The sequence below is a fragment of the Hemiscyllium ocellatum genome, chromosome 21 (assembly GCF_020745735.1).
Source record: "Hemiscyllium ocellatum isolate sHemOce1 chromosome 21, sHemOce1.pat.X.cur, whole genome shotgun sequence".
Taxonomy (NCBI): Eukaryota; Metazoa; Chordata; class Chondrichthyes; order Orectolobiformes; family Hemiscylliidae; genus Hemiscyllium; species Hemiscyllium ocellatum.
The window spans coordinates 64,994,609-65,019,357 of record NC_083421.1 but is presented as its reverse complement, the minus strand read 5'-3'; the positions used below and the strand labels follow the sequence as shown (position 1 = coordinate 65,019,357).

General features: G+C 51.2%; 1 protein-coding gene across 2 annotated transcripts in view; it reads left to right on the top strand.

Moving 5' to 3' along the window:
* Positions 1-24,749, top strand: part of LOC132825971 (collagen alpha-1(V) chain-like) — a 499,923-nt gene that overhangs the window by 384,098 nt on the left and 91,076 nt on the right. For both annotated transcript variants that reach the window (XM_060841664.1, XM_060841663.1), the window contains exons 31-34: positions 5,063-5,116; positions 5,211-5,264; positions 7,706-7,750; positions 7,904-7,957. In XM_060841664.1, the coding sequence (XP_060697647.1) occupies positions 5,063-5,116; positions 5,211-5,264; positions 7,706-7,750; positions 7,904-7,957 (207 nt within the window). The remainder of the gene's footprint in view (positions 1-5,062; positions 5,117-5,210; positions 5,265-7,705; positions 7,751-7,903; positions 7,958-24,749) is intronic.

The window sequence follows — 24,749 nt, the reverse complement described above, 5'->3', positions numbered from 1 at the left end:
CTCACACTGGGTCACACTGCTGCCCCACACTGGGTCACACTGCTGCACCACACTGGGTCACACTGCTACCTCATACTGGGTCACACTGCTGCACCACACTGGGTCACACTGCTACCTCACACTGGGTCACACTGCTGCACCACACTGGGTCACACTGCTACCTCACACTGGGTCACACTGTTACCTCACACTGGGTCACACTGCTACCCCACACTGGGTCACACTGCTACCTCACACTGGGTCACACTGCTGCACCACACTGGGTCACACTGCTACCTCACACTGGGTCACATTGCAACCCCACACTAGGTCACACTGCTGTCCCACACTGGGCCATACTGCTACCTCACACTGGGTCACACTGCTACCTCACACTGGGTCACACTGCTGCCCCACACTGGGTCACACTGCTGCACCACACTGGGTCACACTGCTACCTCACATTGGGTCAAACTGCTGCCCCACACTGGGTCACACTGCTACCTCACACTGGGTCAAACTGCTACCTCACACTGGGTCACACTGCTGCCCCACACTGGGTCACACTGCTACCTCACACTGGGTCACACTGCTACCCCACACTGGGTCACACTGCTTCCCCACACTGGGTCACACTGCTGCCCCACACTGGGTCACACTGCTACCCCACACTGGGTCACACTGCTACCACACACTGGGTCACACTGCTGCCCCACTCTAGGTCACACTGCTACCTCACACTAGGTCACACTGCTACCCCACACTGGGTCATACTGCTACCTCACACTGGGTCACACTGCTGCCCCACACTGGGTCACACTGCTACCCCACACTGGGTCACATTGCTACCTCACACTGGGTCACACTGCTACCTCACACTGGGACACACTGCTACCTCACACTGGGTCACACTACTGCACCACACTGGGTCACACTGCTACCTCACACTGGGTCACACTGCTGCCCCACACTGGGTCACACTGCTGCCCCACACTGGGTCACACTGCTACCCCACACTGGGTCACACTGCTGCCCCACACTGGATCACACTGCTGCCCCACACTGGATCACACTGCTACCCCACACTGGGTCACACCGCTACCCCACACTGGGTCACACTGCTGCACCACACTGGGTCACACTGCTACCTCACACTGGGTCACACTGCTGCCCCACACTGGGTCACACTGCTGCCCCACACTGGGTCACACCGCTACCCCACACTGGGTCACACTGCTGCCCCACACTGGATCACACTGCTACCCCACACTGGGTCACACCGCTACCCCACACTGGGTCACACTGCTGCCCCACTCTAGGTCACACTGCTACCTCACACTGGGTCACACTGCTACCTCACACTGATTCACACTGCTGCCTCACACTGGGTCACACTGCTACCTCACACTGATTCACACTGCTACCCCACACTGGGTCACACTGCTACCCCACACTGGGTCACACTGCTACCTCACACTGGGTCACACTGCTGCCCCGCACTGGGTCACACTGCTTCCCCACACTGGGTCACACTGCTACCCCACACTGGGTCACACTGCTACCCCACACTGGGTCACACTGCTACCCCACACTGGGCCATACTGCTACCCCACACTGGGTCACATTGCTACCCCACACTGGGTCACACTGCTACCTCACACTGGGTCACACTGCTGCCCCACACTGGGTCACACTGCTACCTCACACTGGGTCACACTGCTACCTCACACTGGGTCACACTGCTGCACCACACTGGGTCACACTGATGCCCCACACTGGGTCACACTGCTGCACCACACTGGGTCACACTGCTACCTCACACTGGTTCACACTGCTACCTCACACTGGGTCACACTGCTGCCCCACACTGGGTCACACTGCTGCACCACACTGGGTCACACTGCTACCTCACACTGGGTCACACTGCTACCTCACACTGGGTCACACTGCTGCACCACACTGGGTCACACTGCTACCTCACACTGGGTCACACTGCTACCCCACACTGGGTCACACTGCTACCTCACACTGGGTCACACTGCTGCCCCACACTGGGTCACACTGCTGTCCCACACTGGGTATTACTGCTACCTCACACTGGGTCACACTGCTGCCTCACACTGGGTCACACTGCTGCCCCACACTGGATCACACTGATACCCCACACTGGGTCACACTGCTACCTCACACTGGGTCACATTGCTACCTCACACTGGGTCACACTGCTACCTCACACTGGGTCACATTGCTACCTCACACTGGGTCACTCTGCTACCTCACACTGGGACACACTGCTACCCCACACTGGGACACACTGCTGCACCACACTGGGTCACACAGCTGCCTCACACTGGGTCAGACTGCTACCTCACACTGGGTCACACTGCTACCTCACACTGGGACACACTGCTACCCCACACTGGGACACACTGCTGCACCACACTGGGTCACACAGCTGCCTCACACTGGGTCACACTGCTACCCCACACTGGGTCACACTGCTGCCCCACACTGGGTCACACTGCTGCCCCACACTGGGACACACTGCTGCCCCACACTGGGTCACACTGCTGCACCACACTGGGTCACCCTGCTACCTCACACTGGATCGCACTGCTACCTCACACTGGGTCACATTGCTACCTCACACTGGGTCACACTGCTACCTCACACTGGGACACACTGCTACCCCACACTGGGACACACTGCTGCACCACACTGGGTCACACTGCTGCCTCACACTGGGTCACACTGCTACCTCACACTGGGTCACACTGCTACCTCACACTGGGTCACACTGCTGCCTCACACTGGGTCACACTGCTGCACCACACTGGGTCACACTGCTACCTCACACTGGGTCACACTGCTACCTCACACTGGGTCACACTGCTGCCCCACACTGGGTCACACTGCTGCCTCACACTGGGTCACACTGCTACCTCACACTGGGTCACACTGCTGCCCCACACCGGTCACACTGCTGTCCCACACTGGGCCATACTGCTACCTCACACTGGGTCACACTGCTACCTCACACTGGGTCACACTGCTGCCCTACACTGGGTCACACTGCTACCCCACACTGGGTCACATTGCTACCTTACACTGGGTCACACTGCTACCTCACACTGGGTCACACTGCTGCCCCACACTGGGTCACACTGCTGCCCCACACCGGTCACACTGCTGTCCCACACTGGGCCACACTGCTACCTCACACTGGGTCACACTGCTACCTCACACTGGGTCACACTGCTGCCCCACACTGGGTCACACTGCTACCTCACACTGGGTCACACTGCTGCCCCACACTGGGTCACACTGCTACCTCACACTGGGTCACACTGCTACCTCACACTGGGTCACACTGCTGCCCCACACTGGGTCACACTGCTGCCCCACACTGGGTCACACTGCTACCTCACACTGGGTCACACTGCTACCTCACACTGGGTCACACTGCTGCCCCACACTGGGTCACACTGCTGCACCACACTGGGTCACACTGCTACCTCACACTGGATCACACTGCTACCTCACACTGGATCACACTGCTGCCCCACACTGGGTCACACTGCTACCCCACACTGGCCTGATTAAATTTTGAGCATTTGTTGATCTTTAGTACTTTCTCCTGTTCTCCGAAGTTAAACACTGAGTTGGTTGGTTTGCGAATCGTTGCTGTAGTGCGACAGTGGGACTGAGCCGTCTGCAGGAAACACTGTCAATGTGGCTGAGGATAATGTGATGTGTTTCTGAAGAGGGACAATCGTGGGTTTTCGTGACAAAGTGGGAGGGGCCATCACAAGGAGCTGATGGGAGGTTGGTTTATGTGGATTTACTTTGTTCATTCAGGGAGCTGGCAGCATTTATTGTCCAACCCTAGTTGCCCTTGTCAAGGTGATGGTCAGCTGCCTTCTTGAACCGCTGCAGCCTGTGAGCTATAGGTAGACCCACCCATTCTTAGGGAGGCGATTCCAGGATCTTCACCCAGCCTCACTGAAGGATCGGTGATGTATTGCCAAGTCAGGATGGTGAGGGACTCGGGCGGGGGGAGGGAACTTGCAGAGGGTGGTGTTCCCATGTATCTGCTGCTCTTCTCCTTCTAAATGGAAGTGGCCGTGGGTTTGGAAGGTGCTGACTGAGGATCTTTGGTGAATTTCTGCAGTTAGTACACACTGCTGTTACTGGGCGTCAGTGGGGGAGGGTGTGGGTGTTTGTGGATGTGGTGCCAATCAAGTGAGCTGCTTTGTCCTGGATGGTGTCAAACTTCTGTGGTTGGGGCTGCCCCCACCCTGGCAAATGGGGAGTGTTCCATCACACTCCTGACTTACACCTTGTAGATGGTGGACAGGCTTTGGGGAGTCAGGAGGGGAGGTAGCTGCTGCAGGATCCCAGCTTCTGACCTGCTCTTGTAGCCACTGTGTTTATGTGATGAGTCCAGTTGAGTTTCTGGTCAACGGTAACCCCCAGGATGTTGATAGTGCAGGATTCAATGCTGGTAACACCATTGCCTGTCAAGGGGCGGTGATTAGATTGTGTCTTATTGGTGATGGTTATTGCCTGGCACCGTGTGGTGTGAATGTGACTTACCCCTTGTCGGCCCAAGCCGAGATATTGTCCAGATCTTGTTGCATTTGAGCACGGACTCCTTCAGTATCTGAGGAGTCAAGAGTGTGGTGCTGGAAGAACACAGCAGGTCAGGCAGATTCTGAGGAACAGGAGAGTCGACATTTCAGGCATAAGCCCTTCATCAGGAATGAGAAGAGATCCTGCTGCCTGACCTGCCGTGTTTTTCCAGCACCACACTCTCTGATACTGCAGCATCTGCAGTGCTGACTTCCCCCTCAGTGTCCGAGGAGTTTGGAGTGGATTTAATGCGCTTGTTAATCTGAGGGATATGGTCTGTTGCTGACATTGGTCTCATTGGACTTGCCTTGATGCTAATTATTCTCATATATCATTAACTTGTGGAATGAGAAATACATGAGGATAAACTCAGAGTGGTGTTCTCCTGGTCTTCCTGTCGCCTGCTAGAATTATTCCAGAACCCAACTAACCCTATCCTCTGTCCCTTTAGGGAAAACTGGGAGTTCCAGGATTGCCAGGCTACCCAGGAAGACAAGGTCCAAAAGTAAGTCTACTTCTGGCGACGGAGAGGCAGTTCCCAACCTCCTATCTGGAATTCCCAGAGTTCCTGTTCATGATTTTCCTTTCATCCTTTCCAGGGTTCAATTGGATTCCCAGGATTTCCAGGAGCAAATGGCGAGAAAGGAGTGAGGGTGGGTGTCAGTTTAATAACTAAGACATTCCAATGACCCTGTCCACTGTGGTCCTGTGGCCAAGCCTAGGAGGCAGTGTGGGACACCAGGAAAGGAAAAACATTTGGTAAAGTCTGTTGCAATCCTGGACCAGACTCCAGATTTCTGTCACAGTCTGCCTGGGGCTCAGAAAGTTTTATATTTCAAGGAGACAATATGTGAGATTCAGGGGACTTACTGAGGCAACAAAGCAACAAAATTCCAACGTTTGTACAAACAAGAATAAACTTTACAGCATTACAACAGTAATACCATCCCCAATACAAGTACAACTTATTTCTAACACTCAGAATTAACATGTAAATATGGAAAATGGACACATCAGACAGCAACTACAATCAAAACAGATCCCACCGATTTCTTGGCTATTCCCCCAGATGTTAGCGCCATATTGGATCATTACATTTTATTAAACTTCACATGGGATTACAATTCCTTAGATTTACTGATCTGGCTTTGCAGCTGTTCCCCCATGGACTGCCTCAGCCGCTGCTGTGCTCCATCCCTCTCCTGTTCTGAGTAGACACTCTCTAGGACTCAGAACGTACACTGTAACCCTCAGTCCCAGGCACACTTCCACAACGTACACTGTAACCCTCAGTCCCAGGCACACTTCCACAACGTACACTGTAACCCTCAGTCCCAGGCACACTTCCACAACGTACACTGTAACCCTCAGTCCCAGGCACACTTCCACAACGTACACTGTAACCCTCAGTCCCAGGCACACTTCCACAACGTACACTGTAACCCTCAGTCCCAGGCACACTTCCACAACGTACACTGTAACCCTCAGTCCCAGGCACACTTCCACAACGTACACTGTAACCCTCAGTCCCAGGCACACTTCCACAACGTACACTGTAACCCTCAGTCCCAGGCACACTTCCACAACGTACACTGTAACCCTCAGTCCCAGGCACACTTCCAGCACATCGCTGATGGTAATTTCACTAAAACCATCCCTGGCCCCAGGCTGTCCTTCCCCAAAACCACTGCAAGTTGCAAGCTCCCTCAGCTGCATTGAGGATTGCAACAATGCTTGTGAGACTGACCAAAGGCCACCAACCCCTCCCCATCATCCAGCTGCACTTAAGAATTAATACTAACAGAGCTGTCAAAACAGAGAGAGAAAACCCAGTGGATTGGGGTAGTGGAGGGGGGAGAGGTGGGATTGTGTCCTGAGTGAACTTTGACCGGGCAGGTGTGGTCTATATTGATGTAGTTTAGTTGAAAGGATGAGGGGGGGGTCTGATTGAAACTTAGACGATACTGAGAGGCCTGGTAGAGGGGACATGGAGAAGATGTTTCCTCTAGTAGGAGAGTCTAGGACCAGAGGGCACAGCCCCAGGGTGAAGGGACACTCCTTTAAGACTGAGATGGGTAAATCTGGGAAACTCATTGCCACAGATGACTATGGAGTGTGTTTCAAACAGGGAAAGCCAAGTTCTTGTTTAGTAAAAGGGGCTCAAGGGTTACTGCAGAAGAAAATGGGATTGAGAAACATATCAGACATAATCGAATAATTGAGCAGACTTGATGGGCCGAATGGCCTAATTTTGCTCCTATATCTGATGGTCTTAGCAGTCAGCTTGTCCCTCAGACCCACAGGAGAAAATGCACAAACACCTGATGGGGTTCTGGGGGAGCGGGATGGTGAGGGGTGCTTGCCATGTGTTTTGGTTAATGAAGGATTCCTGGTTGTGAGCAGCTTCCAGTGAGACAGGAACATCAGCACATTTAACTGAACTGGGGTACACTTGTAAAATAGGCCCCTTGCCCGCTCCCCTCCCTTCCCATTGTAACCATTGGTCAGTGTAGATGTCTTTGAAATTGGTTAAAGACATGAAATCAAACAAAAAGCTTCCCTTTGATTTGTAACGAACAAAGTCGCTGTTTCTCTTGGTCATGGAGATGTAAAGTATAGAAACAGACCCTTCGGTCCAACCCATCCATGCTGACCAGATATCCCAACCCCATCCAGTCCCACCTGCCAGCACCTGGCCCATATCCCTCCAAACCCTTCCTATTCATATACACATACAGATGCCTCTTAAATGTTGCAATTGTACCAGCCTCCACCACTTCCTCTGGCAGCTCATTCCATACACACACCACCCTCTGCATGTAGTTAATTCTCTTAAATTATTTACTAAGGTGTGGCATTTGTGATTTGTCTTGCCCATTTGCAAATTACTCTGATACAATGAAATAAAAGGGGCAGTTACACATGAACCAGTCCGTGTGGAACGGCAGTTGAACAAGACCAGAGGGATTACGCTGACAGAGAGAGATGTCAGCATGGTTTGGTGGGAGGGAGCGCTGGTGGATTCTTCACTGAGTGCTGACTCAGCCCTCCTCAGCCCGCTTTCGCTAACTGGCTCCTTCTTCTTTATTTCTAGGGGACTCCAGGAAAAGCAGGACCCAGGGGGCAGAGAGGGCCAACGGTAACAACCCATTTCCTCAGCTTTCTCATCTCCCGCTCATGTACATCCCTTTTCATCCTCACTGCCACTCAGGATGTAATTTCTCATGAGAAACCTCAGCTGTTTAACAGCTTGTTGCTTGTGATTCTGACATTGTTTATCTTACCTTTAAAGGGGCCGAGGGGTGAACGTGGCCCGAGAGGAGCCACTGGAAAAGCTGGACCTAAGGTAATGTTACTTTCCAAAAAGTAAAGCTTCCTTCATACTGCCCCATTCAGCACCTCCAGGATGAGGACAATACAGGGTTAAATACAGAATAAAGCTACCTCTACACTGCCCCCTTCAAACACTCCTAGGAGAGATACAGCATGGGCTTAGGTACAGAGTAAAGCTGACAAATGGCTGCCAGTAACTCACTGTCCTGATTCCTAACACTCCATTCTCAGAAAACTCCCCCTCATTCCCTTCACTGCCAGAGAACAACATCCTGTCTTTGCTGTGACCGTCAGCCGCCTCTCTGGCATAATTGAGGTTGTTTGAATCAGTTTGTTTTATTCACCTGTCCAAAAATAATTGGGTTGAAAATGTGGCAAATTTCAGATCTGCTGGGTCGCACAGACAAGGAGAGTGTAAACTCCCCCAGCCCGGGGAAAGATCAAAGGAAGCTGACCCTCTGTCGATTTTAGTGCAGACGGGGAGCAGAGATGGGACACCAGTCAACTCCCGAGTACCTGTCCAATAGGGTGTTAACCCCCGAGTGCCGGTCCAATAGAGTGTTAACCCCCCAGTACCTGTCCAATACAGTGTTAACCCCCGAGTGCCGGTCCAATAGAGTGTTAACCCCCCAAGACCTGTCCGATACAGTGTTAACCCCCGAGTGCCGGTCCAATACAGTGTTAACCCCCCAATACCTGTCCGATACAGTGTTAACCCCCCAGTACCTGTCCAATGGAGTGTTAACCCCCCAGTATCTGTCCAATACAGTGTTAACCTCCAAGTGCCTGTCCAATACAGTGTTGACCTCCCAGTACCTGTCCAATAGAGTGTTAACCCCCCAGTACCTGTCCAATACAGTGTTAACCCGCGAGTGCCTGTCCAATACAGTGTTAACCTCCAGTACCTGTCCAATACAGTATTAACCCCCGAGTGCCTGTCCAATACAGTGTTAACCCCCGAGTACCTGTCCAATGGAGTGTTAACCCCCGAGTGCCTGTCCAATACAGTGTTAACCCCCGAGTACCTGTCCAATGGAGTGTTAACCCCCGAGTGCCTGTGCAATAGAGTGTTAACCCCTCAGTGCCTGTCCAATGGAATGTTAACGCCCGAGTTCCTGTCTAATACAGTGTTAACCCCCGAGGTCCTGTCCAATACAGTGTTAACCCGCGAGTACCTGTCCAATACAGTGTTAACCTCCAGTACCTGTCCAATACAGTATTAATCCCCGAGTGCCTGTCCAATACAGTGTTAACCCCCGAGTACCTGTCCAATGGAGTGTTAACCCCCGAGTGCCTGTCCAATACAGTGTTAACCCCCGAGTACCTGTCCAATGGAGTGTTAACCCCCGAGTGCCTGTGCAATAGAGTGTTAACCCCTCAGTGCCTGTCCAATGGAATGTTAACGCCCGAGTTCCTGTCTAATACAGTGTTAACCCCCGAGGTCCTGTCCAATACAGTGTTAACCCCCGAGTGCCTGTCCAATAAGTGTTAACCCCCGAGTACCTGTCCAGTAGAGTGTTAAACCCCCAAGTACCTGTCCAATACAGTGTTAACCCCCGAGTACCTGTCCAATAGAGTGTTAACCCCCCAGTACCTGTCCAATACAGTGTTAACCCCCGAGTACCTGTCCAATAGAGTGTTAACCCCCGAGTACCTGTCGAATACAGTGTTAACCTCCGAGTACCTGTCCAATAGAGTGTTAACCCCCCAGTACCTGTCCAATACAGTGTTAACCCCCGAGTACCTGTCCAATGGAGTGTTAACCCACGAGTGCCTGTCCAACAGAGTGTTAACCCCCGAGTACCTGTCCAATATAGTGTTAACCCCCGAGTGCCTGTCCAATACAGTGTTAACCCCCAAGTTCCTGTCCAATAGAGTGTTAACCCCCCAGTACCTGTCCAATACAGTGTTAACCCCCGAGTACCTGTCCAATACAGTGTTAAACCCCCGAGTGCCTGTCCAGTAGAGTGTTAACCCCCGAGTACCTGTCCAATACAGTGTTAACCCCCGAGTGCCTGTCAAATAGAGTGTTAACCCCTGAGTACCAGTCCAATGGCGTGTTAATCCCCGAGTGCCTGTCCAATGGAGTGTTAACCCCCCAGTACCTGTCCAATAGAGTGTTAACCCCCCAGTACCTGTCCAATACAGTGTTAACCCCCGAGTGCCTGTCCAATAGAGTGTTAAACCCTGAGTGCCTGTCCAATGGAGTGTTAACCTCCCAGTACCTGTCCAAAAGAGTGTTAACCCCCGAGTGCCTGTCCAATGGAGTGTTAACCCCCGAGTACCTGTCCAATAGAGTGTAAACCCCCGAGTGCCTGTCCAATAGAGTGTTAACCCCCGAGTGTCTGTCCAATTCAGTGTTAACCCCCCGAGTGCCTGTCGAATGGATTGTTAAGCCCGAGTACCTGTCCAATAGAGTGTTAGCCCCCGGGTGCCTGTCAAATAGAGTGTTAACCCCTGAGTACCTGTCCAATGCAGTGTTAATCCCCGAGTGCCTGTCCAATGGAGTGTTAACCCCCCAGTACCTGTCTAATAGAGTGTTAACCCCCGAGTACCTGTCCAATGGAGTGTTAACCCCCAGTACCTGTCCAATAGAGTGTTAACCCCCCGAGTACCTGTCCAATACAGTGTTAACCCCCCGAGCACCTGTCCAATACAGTGATAACCTCCCAGTACCTGTCCAATAGAGTGTTAACCCCCGAGTACCTGTCTAATACAGTGTTAACCCCCGAGTACCTGTCCAATACAGTGTTAACCCCCGAGTACCTGTCTAATACAGTGTTAACCCCCCAGTACCTGTCCAATACAGTGTTAACCCCCGAGTGCCTGTCCAATACAGTGTTAACCTCCCACTAACTGTCTAATACAGTGTTAACCCCCCAGTACCTGTCCAATAGAGTGTTAACCCCCCAGTACCTGTCCAATACAGTGTTAACCCCCGAGTGCCTGTCCAATAGAGTGTTAACCCCTGAGTGCCTGTCCAATGGAGTGTTAACCTCCCAGTACCTGTCCAAAAGAGTGTTAACCCCCGAGTGCCTGTCCAATGGAGTGTTAACCCCCGAGTACCTGTCCAATGGAGTGTTAACCCCCGAGTACCTGTCCAATAGAGTGTTAACCCCCGAGTGTCTGTCCAATACAGTGTTAACCCCCCGAGTGCCTGTCCAATGGATTGTTAAGCCCGAGTACCTGTCCAATAGAGTGTTAGCCCCCGGGTGCCTGTCAAATAGAGTGTTAACCCCTGAGTACCTGTCCAATGGAGTGTTAATCCCCGAGTGCCTGTCCAATGGAGTGTTAACCCCCCAGTACCTGTCTAATAGAGTGTTAACCCCCGAGTACCTGTCCAATGGAGTGTTAACCCCCAGTACCTGTCCAATAGAGTGTTAACCCCCCGAGTACCTGTCCAATACAGTGTTAACCCCCCGAGCACCTGTCCAATACAGTGATAACCTCCCAGTACCTGTCCAATAGAGTGTTAACCCCCGAGTACCTGTCCAATACAGTGTTAACCCCCGAGTACCTGTCTAATACAGTGTTAACCCCCCAGTACCTGTCCAATACAGTGTTAACCCCCGAGTGCCTGTCCAATACAGTGTTAACCTCCCAGTAACTGTCTAATACAGTGTTAACCCCCCAGTACCTGACCAATACAGTGTTAACCCCCCGAGTACCTGTCCAATACAGTATTAACCCCCAGGACCTGTCCAATACAGTGTTAACCCCCCGAGTACCTGTCCAATACAGTATTAACCCCCAGTACCTGTCCAATACAGTGTTAACCCCCGAGTACCTGTCCAATACAGTATTAACCCCCAGTACCTGTCCAATACAGTGTTAACCCCCCGAGTGCCTGTCCAATGAAGTGTTAACCCCCGAGTGCCTGTCCAATGGAGTGTTAACCCCCGAGTACCTGTCTAATAGAGTGTTAACCCCCGAGTACCTGTCCAATGGAGTGTTAACCCCCAGTACCTGTCCAATAGAGTGTTAACCCCCCGAGTACCTGTCCAAGTCATTATTAACCCCCAGTACCTGTCCAATACAGTGTTAACCCCCGAGTGCCTGTCCAATACAATGTTAACCCCCGAGTACCTGTCCAATGGATTGTTAACCCCCAGTACCTGTCCAATAGAGTGTTAGCCCCCGAGTACCTGTCCAATAGGATATTAACCCCCGAGTACCTGTCCAATGGAGTGTTAAACCCCCAGTACCTGTCTAATAGAGTGTTAACCCCCGAGTACCTGTCCAATACAGTGTTAACCCCCCAATACCTGTCCAATACAGTGTTAGCCCCCGTGTTCCTGTCTAATACCGTGTTAACCCCCGAGTACCTGTCCAATAGAGTGTTAACCCCCGAGTACCTGTCCAATACAGTGTTAACCCCCGAGTTCCTGTCTAATACTGTGTTAACCCCCAGTACCTGTCCAATGGAGTGTTAACTCCCCGAGTACCTGTCCAATACAGTGTTAACCCCCGAGTACCTGTCCAATACAGTGTTAACCCCCAAGTACCTGTCTAATACAGTGTTAACCCTCCAGTAGCTGTCCAATACAGTGTTAACCCCCGATTGCCTGTCCAATACAGTGTTAACCCCCAGTACCTGTCCAATAGAGTGTTAACCCCGAGTACCTGTCCAATACAGTGTTAACCCCCGAGTACCTGTCCAATCGAGTGTTAACCCCCGAGTACCTGTCCAATACAGTGTTAACCCCCCGAGTGCCTGTCCAATCGAGTGTTAACCCCCCGAGTGCCTGTCCAATGGAGTGTTAACCCACGAGTGCCTGTCCAATAGAGTGTTAATTCCCTGAGTATCTGTCCAATACAGTGTTAACCCCCGAGTGCCTGTCCAATACAGTGTTAAACCCCCGAGTACCTGTCCAATAGAGTGTTAACCCCCCGAGTGCCTGTCCAATACAGTGTTAAACCCCGAGTGCCTGTCCAATGGTGTGTTAACCCACGAGTGCCTGTCCAATAGAGTGTTAAACCCCGAGTGCCTGTCCAATGGTGTGTTAACCCACGAGTGCCTGTCCAATAGAGTGTTAACCCCCGAGTACCTGTCCAATATAGTGTTAACCCCCGAGTGCCTGTCCAATACAGTGTTAACCCCCGAGTTCCTGTCCAATAGAGTGATAACCCCCGAGTACCTGTCCAATATAGTGTTAACCCCCGAGTGCCTGTCCAATACAGTGTTAACCCCCGAGTTCCTGTCCAATAGAGTGTTAACCCCCCAGTACCTGTCCAATACAGTGTTAACCCCCGAGTACCTGTCCAATACAGTGTTAACCCCCGAGTGCCTGTCCAGTAGAGTGTTAACCCCCGAGTACCTGTCCAATACAGTGTTAACCACCGAGTGCCTGTCAAATAGAGTGTTAACCCCTGAGTACCTGTCCAATGGAGTGTTAACCCTCTAGTACCTGTCCAATACAGCGTTAACCCCCCGAGTGCCTGTCCAATGGAGTGTTAACCCTCGAGTACCTGTCCAATACAGTGTTAACCCCCCAGTACCTGTCCAATACAGTGTTAAACCCCGAGTGCCTGTCCAATGGAGTGTTAACCCCCCAGTACCTGTCCAATACAGTGTTAACCGCAGAGTACCTGTCCAATATAGTGTTAACCCCCGAGTGCCTGTCCAATACAGTGTTAACCCCCGAGTTTCTGTCCAATAGAGTGTTAACCCCCCAGTACCTGTCCAATACAGTGTTAACCCCCGAGTACCTGTCCAATACAGTGTTAACCCCCGAGTGCCTGTCAAATAGAGTGTTAACCCCTGAGTACCTGTCCAATGGAGTGTTAATCCCCGAGTGCCTGTCCAATGGAGTGTTAACCCCCAGTACCTGTCCAATAGAGTGTTAACCCCCCAGTACCTGTCCAATACAGTGTTAACCCCCGAGTGCCTGTCCAATAGAGTGTTAACCCCTGAGTGCCTGTCCAATGGAGTGTTAACCTCCCAGTTCCTGTCCAATAGAGTGTTAACCCCCGAGTGCCTGTCCAATGGAGTGTTATCCCCCGAGTACCTGTCCAATACAGTGTTAACCCCCGAGTACCTGTCCAATGGAGTGTTAACCCCTGAGTGCCTGTCCAATACAGTGTTAACCCCCAAGTACCTGTCCAATACAGTGTTAGCCCCCAGTACCTGTCCAACAGAGTGTTAACCCCTGAGTGCCTGTCCAATACAGTGTTAACCCCCCGAGTACCTGTCCAATAGAGTGTTAACCCCCGAGTGACTGTCCAATACAGTGTTAACCCCCCCCGAGTACCTGTCCAATAGAGTGTTAACCCCCGAGTACCTGTCCAATAGAGTGTTAACACCCGAGTGCCTGTCCAACAGAGTGTTAAACCACGAGTGTCTGTCCAATACAGTGTTAACCCCCCGAGTACCTGTCCAATAGAGTGTTAACCCCCGAGTGTCTGTCCAATACAGTGTTAACCCCCCCCGAGTACCTGTCCAATAGAGTGTTAACCCCCGAGTACCTGTCCAATAGAGTGTTAACACCCGAGTGCCTGTCCAATGGAGTGTTAAACCACGAGTGTCTGTCCAATACAGTGTTAACCCCCAGTACCTGTCCAATACAGTATTAACCCCCAGTACCTGTCTAATAGAGTGTTAACCCCCGAGTACCTGTCCAATAGAGTGTTAACCCCCACTGCCTGTCTAATACAGTGTTAACCCCCCCGAGTGCCTGTCCAATACAGTGTTAACCCCCCGAGTGCCTGTCCAATGGATTGTTAACCCCCGAGTACCTGTCTAATAGAGTGTTAACCCCCAGTGCCTGTCCAATACAGTGTTAACCCCCCGAGTGCCTGTCCAATACAGTATTAACCCCCAGTACCTGTCTAATAGAGTGTTAATCCCCGAGTACCTGTAATAGAGTGTTAACCCCCAGTGCCTGTCCAATACAGTGTTAACCCCCCGAGTGCCTGTCTAATAGAGTGTTAACCCCCAGTGCCTGTCCAATACAGTGTTAACCCCCCGAGTGCCTGTCCAATACAGTGTTAACCCCCCGGGTACATGTCCAATACAGTGGTAACCTCCCAGTACCTGTCCAATAGAGTGTTAACCCCCGAGTACCTGTCTAATACAGTGTTAACCCCCGAGTACGTCCAATAGAGTGTTAACCCCCGAGTACCTGTCTAATACAGTGTTAACCTCCCAGTACCTGTCTAATACAGTGTTAACCCCCCAGTACCTGTCCAATACAGTGTTAACCCCCCAGTACCTGTCCAATACAGTGTTAACCCCCGAGTGCCTGTCCAATACAGTGTTAACCTCCCAGTAACTGTCTAATACAGTGTTAACCCCCGAGTACCTGTCCAATACAGTATTAACCCCCAGGACCTGTCCAATACAGTGTTAACCCCCCGAGTACCTGTCCAATACAGTATTAACCCCCAGTGTCTGTCCAATACAGTGTTAACCCCCCGAGTGCCTGTCCAATACAGTATTAAGCCCCAATACCTGTCCAATACAGTGTTAACCCCCCGAGTGCCTGTCCAATGAAGTGTTAACCCCCGAGTACATGTCCAATGGAGTGTTAACCCCCCGAGTATCAGTCCAATACAGTATTAACCCCCAGTACCTGTCCAATACAGTGTTAACACCCGAGTGCCTGTCCAATACAATGTTAACCCCCAGTGCCTGTCCAATACAGTGTTAACCCCCCCGAGTGCCTGTCTAATAGAGTGTTAACCCCCAGTGCCTGTCCAATACAGTGTTAACCCCCCGAGTGCCTGTCCAATACAGTGTTAACCCCCCGAGTACCTGTCTAATAGAGTGTTAACCACCCAGTACCTGTCCAATACAGTATTAACCCCCAGTGTCTGTCCAATACAGTGTTAACCCCCCGAGTGCCTGTCCAATACAGTATTAAGCCCCAATACCTGTCCAATACAGTGTTAACCCCCCGGGTGCCTGTCCAATGAAGTGTTAACCCCCGAGTACCTGTCCAATGGAGTGTTAACCCCCCGAGTATCAGTCCAATACAGTATTAACCCCCAGTACCTGTCCAATACAGTGTTAACACCCGAGTGCCTGTCCAATACAATGTTAACCCCCAGTGCCTGTCCAATACAGTGTTAACCCCCCAAGTGCCTGTCCAATAGAGTGTTAACCCCCAGTACCTGTCCAATACAGTGTTAACACCCGAGTGCCTGTCCAATACAATGTTAACCCCCAGTGCCTGTCCAATACAGTGTTAACCCCCCGAGTGCCTGTCTAATAGAGTGTTAACCCCCAGTGCCTGTCCAATACAGTGTTAACCCCCCGAGTGCCTGTCCAATACAGTGGTAACCTCCTAGTACCTGTCCAATAGAGTGTTAACCCCCGAGTACCTGTCTAATACAGTGTTAACCCCCGAGTACGTCCAATAGAGTGTTAACCCCCGAGTACCTGTCTAATACAGTGTTAACCTCCCAGTACCTGTCTAATACAGTGTTAACCCCCCAGTACCTGTCCAATACAGTGTTAACCCCCGAGTGCCTGTCCAATACAGTGTTAACCTCCCAGTAACTGTCTAATACAGTGTTAACCCCCGAGTACCTGACCAATACAGTGTTAACCCCCCGAGTACCTGTCCAATACAGTATTAACCCCCAGGACCTGTCCAATACAGTGTTAACCCCCCGAGTACCTGTCCAATACAGTATTAACCCCCAGTGTCTGTCCAATACAGTGTTAACCCCCCCGAGTGCCTGTCCAATACAGTATTAAGCCCCAATACCTGTCCAATACAGTGTTAACCCCCCGAGTGCCTGTCCAATGAAGTGTTAACCCCCGAGTACCTGTCCAATGGAGTGTTAACCCCCCGAGTATCAGTCCAATACAGTATTAACCCCCAGTACCTGTCCAATACAGTGTTAACACCCGAGTGCCTGTCCAATACAATGTTAACCCCCGAGTACCTGTCCAATGGATTGTTTACCCCCAGTACCTGTCCAATAGAGTGTTAACCCCCGAGTACCTGTCCAATAGAGTATTAACCCCCGAGTACCTGTCCAATGGAGTGTTAACCCCCCCAGTACCTGTCTAATAGAGTGTTAACCACCCAGTACCTGTCCAATACAGTGTTAACCCCCGAGTGCCTGTCCAATAGAGTGTTAACCCCTGAGTGCCTGTCCAATGGGGTGTTAACCTCCCAGTACCTGTCCAATAGAGTGTTAACCCCCGAGTGCCTGTCCAATGGAGTGTTATCCCCCGAGTACCTGTCCAATACAGTGTTAACCCCCGAGTACCTGTCCAATAGAGTGTGAACCCCTGAGTGCCTGTCCAATACAGTGTTAACCCCCGAGTACCTGTCCAATACAGTGTTAGCCCCCAGTACCTGTCCAACAGAGTGTTAACCCCCGAGTGCCTGTCCAATACAGTGTTAACCCCCCGAGTACCTGTCCAATGGATTGTTAACCCCCAGTACCTGTCCAATAGAGTGTTAACCCCCGAGTACCTGTCCAATAGAGTATTAACCCCCGAGTGCCTGTCCAATGGAGTGTTATCCCCCGAGTACCTGTCCAATAGAGTGTTAACCCCCCAGTACCTGTCCAATAGAGTGTTAACCCCCAGTACCTGTCCAATAGAGTGTTAAACCCTGAGTACCTGTCCAATACAGTGTTAAACCCCGAGTACCTGTCCAATGGATTGTTAACCCCCAGTACCTGTCCAATAGAGTGTTAACCCCCGAGTACCTGTCCAATAGAGTATTAACCCCCTAGTGCCTGTCCAATGGAGTGTTATCCCCCGAGTACCTGTCCAATGCAGTGTTAACCCCCGAGTACCTGTCCAATAGAGTGTTAACCCCTGAGTGCCTGTTCAATACAGTGTTAACCCCCGAGTACCTGTCCAATACAGTGTTAGCCCCCAGTACCTGTCCAACAGAGTGTTAAACCCCGAGTGCCTGTCCAATGGAGTGTAAACCCCCCCAGTACCTGTCTAATAGAGTGTTAACCCCCCAGTACCTGTCCAATACAGTGTTAACCCCCGAGTGCCTGTCCAATAGAGTGTTAACCCCCGAGTACCTGTCCAATAGAGTATTAACCCCCGAGTACCTGTCCAATAGAGTGTTAACCCCCCCAGTACCTGTCTAATAGAGTGTTAACCCCCCAGTACCTGTCCAATACAGTGTTAACCCCCGAGTGCCTGTCCAATAGAGTGTTAACCCCTGAGTGCCTGTCCAATGGAGTGTTAACCTCCCAGTACCTGTCCAATAGAGTGTTAACCCCCGAGGGCCTGACCAATGGAGTGTTAACCTCCCAGTACCTGTCCAATAGAGTGTTAACCCCCGAGTGCCTGTCCAATGGAGTGTTAACCCCCGAGTGCCTGTCCAATAGAGTGTTAACCCCTGAGTGCCTGTCCAATACAGTGTTAACCCCCCGAGTACCTGTCCAATAGAGTGTTAACCCCCGAGTGTCTGTCCAATGGAGTGTTAACCCCCAGTACCTGTCCAATACAGTATTAACCCCCAGTACCTGTCTAATAGAGTGTTAACCCCCGAGTACCTGTCCAATAGAGTGTTAACCCCCAGTGATTGTCCAATACAGTGTTAACCCCCCGAGTGCCTGTCCAATACAGTGTTAACCCCCCGAGTGCCTGTCCAATGGATTGTTAACCCCCGAGTACCTGTCCAATAGAGTGTTAACCCCCAGTGCCTGTCCAATACAGTGTTAACCCCCCGAGTGCCTGTCCAATACAGTGTTAACCTCCCAGTAACTGTCTAATACAGTGTTAACCCCCCAGTACCTGTCCAATACAGTGTTAACCCCCCGAGTACCTGTCCAATACAGTATTAACCCCCGAGTGCCTGTCCAATGGAGTGTTAACCCCCGAGTACCTGTCTAATAGAGTGTTAACCCCCGAGTACCTGTCCAATGGAGTGTTAACCCCCCGAGTACCTGTCCAATACAGTATTAACCCCCAGTACCTGTCCAATACAGTGTTAACCCCCGAGTGCCTGTCCAATACAATGTTAACCCCCGAGTACCTGTCCAATGGATTGTTAACCCCCAGTACCTGTCCAATAGAGTGTTAACCCCCGAGTACCTGTCCAATAGAGTATTAACCCCCGAGTACCTGTCCAATGGAGTGTTAACCCCCCCAGTACCTGTTTAATAGAGTGTTAACCCCCTAGTACCTGTCCAATACAGTGTTAACCCCCGAGTGCCTGTCCAATAGAGTGTTAACCCCTGAGTGCCTGTCCAATGGAGTGTTAACCTCCCAGTACCTGTCCAATAGAGTGTTAACCCCCGAGTGCCTGTCCAATGGAGTGTTATCCCCCGAGTACCTGTCCAATACAGTGTTAACCCCCCAGTACCTGTCCAATAGAGTGTTAACCCCTGAGTGCCTGTCCAATACAGTGTTAACCCCCGAGTACCTGTCCAATACAGTGTTAGCCCCCAGTACCTGTCCAACAGAGTGTTAACCCCCGAGTGCCTGTCCAATACAGTGTTAACCCCCCGAGTACCTGTCCAATGGATTGTTAACCCGCAGTACCTGTCCAATAGAGTGTTAACCCCCGAGTACCTGTCCAATAGAGTATTAACCCCCGAGTACCTGTCCAATGGAGTGTTAACCCCCCAGTACCTGTCTAATAGAGTGTTAACCCCCCAGTACCTGTCCAATACAGTGTTAACCCCCGAGTGCCTGTCCAATAGAGTGTTAACCCCTGAGTGCCTGTCCAATGGAGTGTTAACCTCCCAGTACCTGTCCAATAGAGTGTTAACCCCCGAGTGCCTGTCCAATGGAGTGTTATCCCCCGAGTACCTGTCCAATACAGTGTTAACCCCCGAGTACCTGTCCAATAGAGTGTTAACCCCTGAGTGCCTGTCCAATACAGTGTTAACCCCCGAGTACCTGTCCAATACAGTGTTAGCCCCCAGTACCTGTCCAATAGAGTGTTAACCCCCGAGTGCCTGTCCAATACAGTGTTAACCCCCCGAGTACCTGTCCAATAGAGTGTTAACCTCTGAGTACCTGTCCAATACAGTGTTAACCCCCCCGAGTACCTGTCCAATAGAGTGTTAACCCCCGAGTGCCTGTCCAATGGAGTGTTAACCCCCCCAGTACCTGTCCAATAGAGTGTTAACCCCTGAGTGCCTGTCCAATGGAGTGTTAACCTCCCAGTACCTGTCCAATAGAGTGTTAACCCCCGAGTGCCTGTCCAATGGAGTGTTATCCCCCGAGTACCTGTCCAATACAGTATTAACCCCCGAGTACCTGTCCAATAGAGTGTTAACCCCTGAGTGCCTGTCCAATACAGTGTTAACCCCCGAGTACCTGTCCAATACAGTGTTAGCCCCCAGTACCTGTCCAACAGAGTGTTAACCCCCGAGTGCCTGTCCAATACAGTGTTAACCCCCCGAGTACCTGTCCAATGGATTGTTAACCCCCAGTACCTGTCCAATAGAGTGTTAACCCTGGAGTACCTGTCCAATAGAGTATTAACCCCCGAGTACCTGTCCAATGGAGTGTTAACCCCCCAGTACCTGTCTAATAGAGTGTTAACCCCCCAGTACCTGTCCAATACAGTGTTAACCCCCGAGTGCCTGTCCAATAGAGTGTTAACCCCTGAGTGCCTGTCCAATGGAGTGTTAACCTCCCAGTACCTGTCCAATAGAGTGTTAACCCCCGAGTGCCTGTCCAATGGAGTGTTATCCCCCGAGTACCTGTCCAATACAGTGTTAACCCCCGAGTACCTGTCCAATAGAGTGTTAACCCCTGAGTGCCTGTCCAATACAGTGTTAACCCCCGAGTACCTGTCCAATACAGTGTTAGCCCCCAGTACCTGTCCAATAGAGTGTTAACCCCCGAGTGCCTGTCCAATACAGTGTTAACCCCCCGAGTACCTGTCCAATAGAGTGTTAACCTCTGAGTACCTGTCCAATACAGTGTTAACCCCCCCGAGTACCTGTCCAATAGAGTGTTAACCCCCGAGTGCCTGTCCAATGGAGTGTTAACCCCCCCAGTACCTGTCCAGTAGAGTGTTAACCCCCGAGTACCTGTCCAATAGAGTATTAACCCCCGAGTACCTGTCCAATACAGTGTTAACCCCCGACTACCTGTCCAATACAGTGTTAACCCCTGAGTGCCTGTCCAATACAGTGTTAACCCCCGAGTACCTGTCCAATACAGTGTTAGCCCCCAGTACCTGTCCAACAGAGTGTTAACCCCCGAGTGCCTGTCCAATACAGTGTTAACCCCCGAGTACCTGTCCAATAGAGTGTTAACCCCTGAGTACCAGTCCAATACAGTGTTAACCACCCCGAATACCTGTCCAATGGAGTGTTAACCCCGCGAGTGCCTGTCCAATGGAGTGTTAACCCCCGAGTGTCTGTCCAATACAGTGTTAACCCCCAGTACCTGTCCAATACAGTATTAACCCCCAGTACCTGTCTAATAGAGTGTTAACCCCCGAGTACCTGTCCAATAGAGTGTTAACCCCCAGTGCCTGTCCAATACTGTGTTAACCCCCCGAGTGCCTGTCCAATACAGTGTTAACCCCCTGAGGGCCTGTCCAATGGATTGTTAACCCCCGAGTACCTGTCCAATAGAGTCTTAACCCCCAGTGCCTGTCCAATACAGTGTTAACCCCCCGAGTGCCTGTCCAATACAGTGTTAACCCCCCGAGTACCTGTCCAATACAGTGTTAACCCCCGAGTGCCTGTCCAATACAGTGTTAACCTCCCAGTAACTGTCTAATACAGTGTTAACCCCCCAGTACCTGTCCAATACAGTGTTAACCCCCCGAGTACCTGTCCAATACAGTATTAACCCCCAGTACCTGTCCAATACAGTGTTAACCCCCCGAGTACCTGTCCAATACAGTATTAACCCCCAGTACCTGTCCAATACAGTGTTAACCCCCCCGAGTACCTGTCCAATACAGTATTAACCCCCAACACCTGTCCAATACAGTGTTAACCCCCCGAGTGCCTGTCCAAAGAAGTGTTAACCCCCGAGTGCCTGTCCAATAGAGTGTTAACCCCCGAGTACCTGTCTAATATAGTGTTAACCCCCCAGTACCTGTCCAATACAGTGTTAACCCCCGAGTACCTGTCCAATACAGTGTTAACCTCCCACTAACTGTCTAATACAGTGTTAACCCCCCAGTATCTGTCCAATACAGTGTTAACCCCCCGAGTACCTGACCAATGCAGTGTTAACCCCACAGTACCTGTCCAATACAGTGTTAACCCCCCGAGTACCTGTCCAATACAGTATTAACCCCCAGTACCTGTCCAATACAGTGTTAACCCCCCGAGTACCTGTCCAATACAGTATTAACCCCCAGTACCTGTCCAATACAGTGTTAACCCCCCGAGTGCCTGTCCAATGAAGTGTTAACCCCCGAGTGCCTGTCCAATGGTGTGTTAACCCCCGAGTACCTGTCTAATAGAGTGTTAACCCCCGAGTACCAGTCCAATGGAGTGTTAACCCCCAGTACCTGTCCAATAGAGTGTTAACCCCCGAGTGCCTGTCCAATACAATGTTAACCCCCGAGTACCTGTCCAATGGATTGTTAAACCCCAGTACCTGTCCAATAGAGTGTTAACCCCCGAGTACCTGTCCAATAGAGTATTAACCCCCGAGTACCTGTCCAATGGAGTGTTAGCCCCCCAGTACCTGTCCAATAGAGTGTTAACCCCTGAGTGCCTGTCCAATAGAGTGTTAACCCCTGAGTGCCTGTCCAATGGAGTGTTAACCTCCTAGTACCTGTCCAATAGAGTGTTAACCCCTGAGTGCCTGTCCAATACAGTGTTAACCCCCGAGTACCTGTCCAATACAGTGTTAGCCCCCAGTACCTGTCCAACAGAGTGTTAACCCCCGAGTGCCTGTCCAATACAGTGTTAACCCCCCCCCGAGTACCTGTCCAATAGAGTGTTAACCCCCGAGTGCCTGTCCAATGGAGTGTTAACCCCCAAGTGTCTGTGCAATACAGTGTTAACCCCCAGTACCTGTCCAATACAGTATTAACCCCCAGTACCTGTCTAATAGAGTGGTAACCCCGAGTAGCTGTCCAATAGAGTGTTAACCCCCAGTGCCTGTCCAATACAGTGTTAACCCCCCGAGTGCCTGTCCAATGGATTGTTAACCCCCGAGTACCTGTCCAATAGAGTGTTTAACCCCCAGTGCCTGTCCAATACAGTGTTAACCCCCCGAGTGCCTGTCCAATACAGTGTTAACCCCCCGAGTACCTGTCCAATACAGTGGTAACCTCCCATTACCTGTCCAATAGAGTGTTAACCCCCGAGTACCTGTCCAATACAATGTTAACCCCCGAGTACCTGTCCAATGGATTGTTAACCCCCAGTACCTGTCCAATAGAGTGTTAACCCCGAGTACCTGTCCAATACAGTGTTAAAACCCCCCCGAGTACCTGTCCAATAGAGTGTTAACCCCCGAGTGCCTGTCCAATGGAGTGTTAACCCCCAAGTGTCTGTCCAATACAGTGTTAACCCCCAGTACCTGTCCAATACAGTATTAACCCCCAGTACCTGTCTAATAGAGTGGTAACCCCGAGTAGCTGTCCAATAGAGTGTTAACCCCCAGTGCCTGTCCAATACAGTGTTAACCCCCCGAGTGCCTGTCCAATGGATTGTTAACCCCCGAGTACCTGTCCAATAGAGTGTTTAACCCCCAGTGCCTGTCCAATACAGTGTTAACCCCCCGAGTGCCTGTCCAATACAGTGTTAACCCCCCGAGTACCTGTCCAATAGAGTGTTAACCCCCCGAGTACCTGTCCAATGGAGTGTTAACCCCCGAGTGCCTGTCCAATACAGTGTTAACCCCCGAGTACCTGTCCAATAGAGTGTTAACCCCCCGAGTACCTGTCTAATAGAGCGTTAACACCCAGTACCTGTCCAATAGAGTGTTAACCCCCCGAGTACCTGTCCAATGCAGTGTTAACCCCCAGTACCTGTCCAATAGAGTGTTAACCCCCGAGTACCTGCCCAATAGAGTGTTAACCCCCCGAGTACCTGTCTAATAGAGCGTTAACCCCCAGTACCTGTCCAATAGAGCGTTAACCCCCAGTACCTGTCCAATACAGTGTTAACCCCCGAGTACCTGTCCAATACAGTGTTAACCCCCGAGTGCCTGTCCAATGGAGTGTTAACCCTCTAGTACCTGTCCAATACAGTTTTAACCCCCCCGAGTGCCTGTCCAATGGAGTGTTAACCCCCGAGTACCTGTCCAATACAGTGTTAACCCCCCAGTACCTGTCCAATACAGTGTTAACCCCCGAGTGCCTGTCCAATGGAGTGTTAACCCCCCAGTACCTGTCCAATACAGTGTTAACCCCCGAGTGCCTGTCCAACAGAGTGTTAAACCCCGAGTACCTGTCCAATACAGTGTTAACCCCCCAGTACCTGTCCAATACAGTGTTAACCCCCGAGTGCCTGTCCAATAGAGTGTTAACCCCCCGAGTGCCTGTCCAATACAGTGTTAACCCCACAGTACCTGTCCAATACAGTGTTAACCCCACAGTACCTGTCCAATAGAGTGTTAACCCCCCGAGTACCTGTCCAATGGAGTGTTAACCCCCCGAGTACCTGTCTAATAGAGCGTTAACACCCAGTACCTGTCCAATAGAGTGTTAACCCCCCGAGTACCTGTCCAATGCAGTGTTAACCCCCAGTACCTGTCCAATAGAGTGTTAACCCCCGAGTACCTGCCCAATAGAGTGTTAACCCCCCGAGTACCTGTCTAATAGAGCGTTAACCCCCAGTACCTGTCCAATAGAGCGTTAACCCCCAGTACCTGTCCAATACAGTGTTAACCCCCGAGTACCTGTCCAATAGAGTGTTAACCCCCCAGTACCTGTCCAATA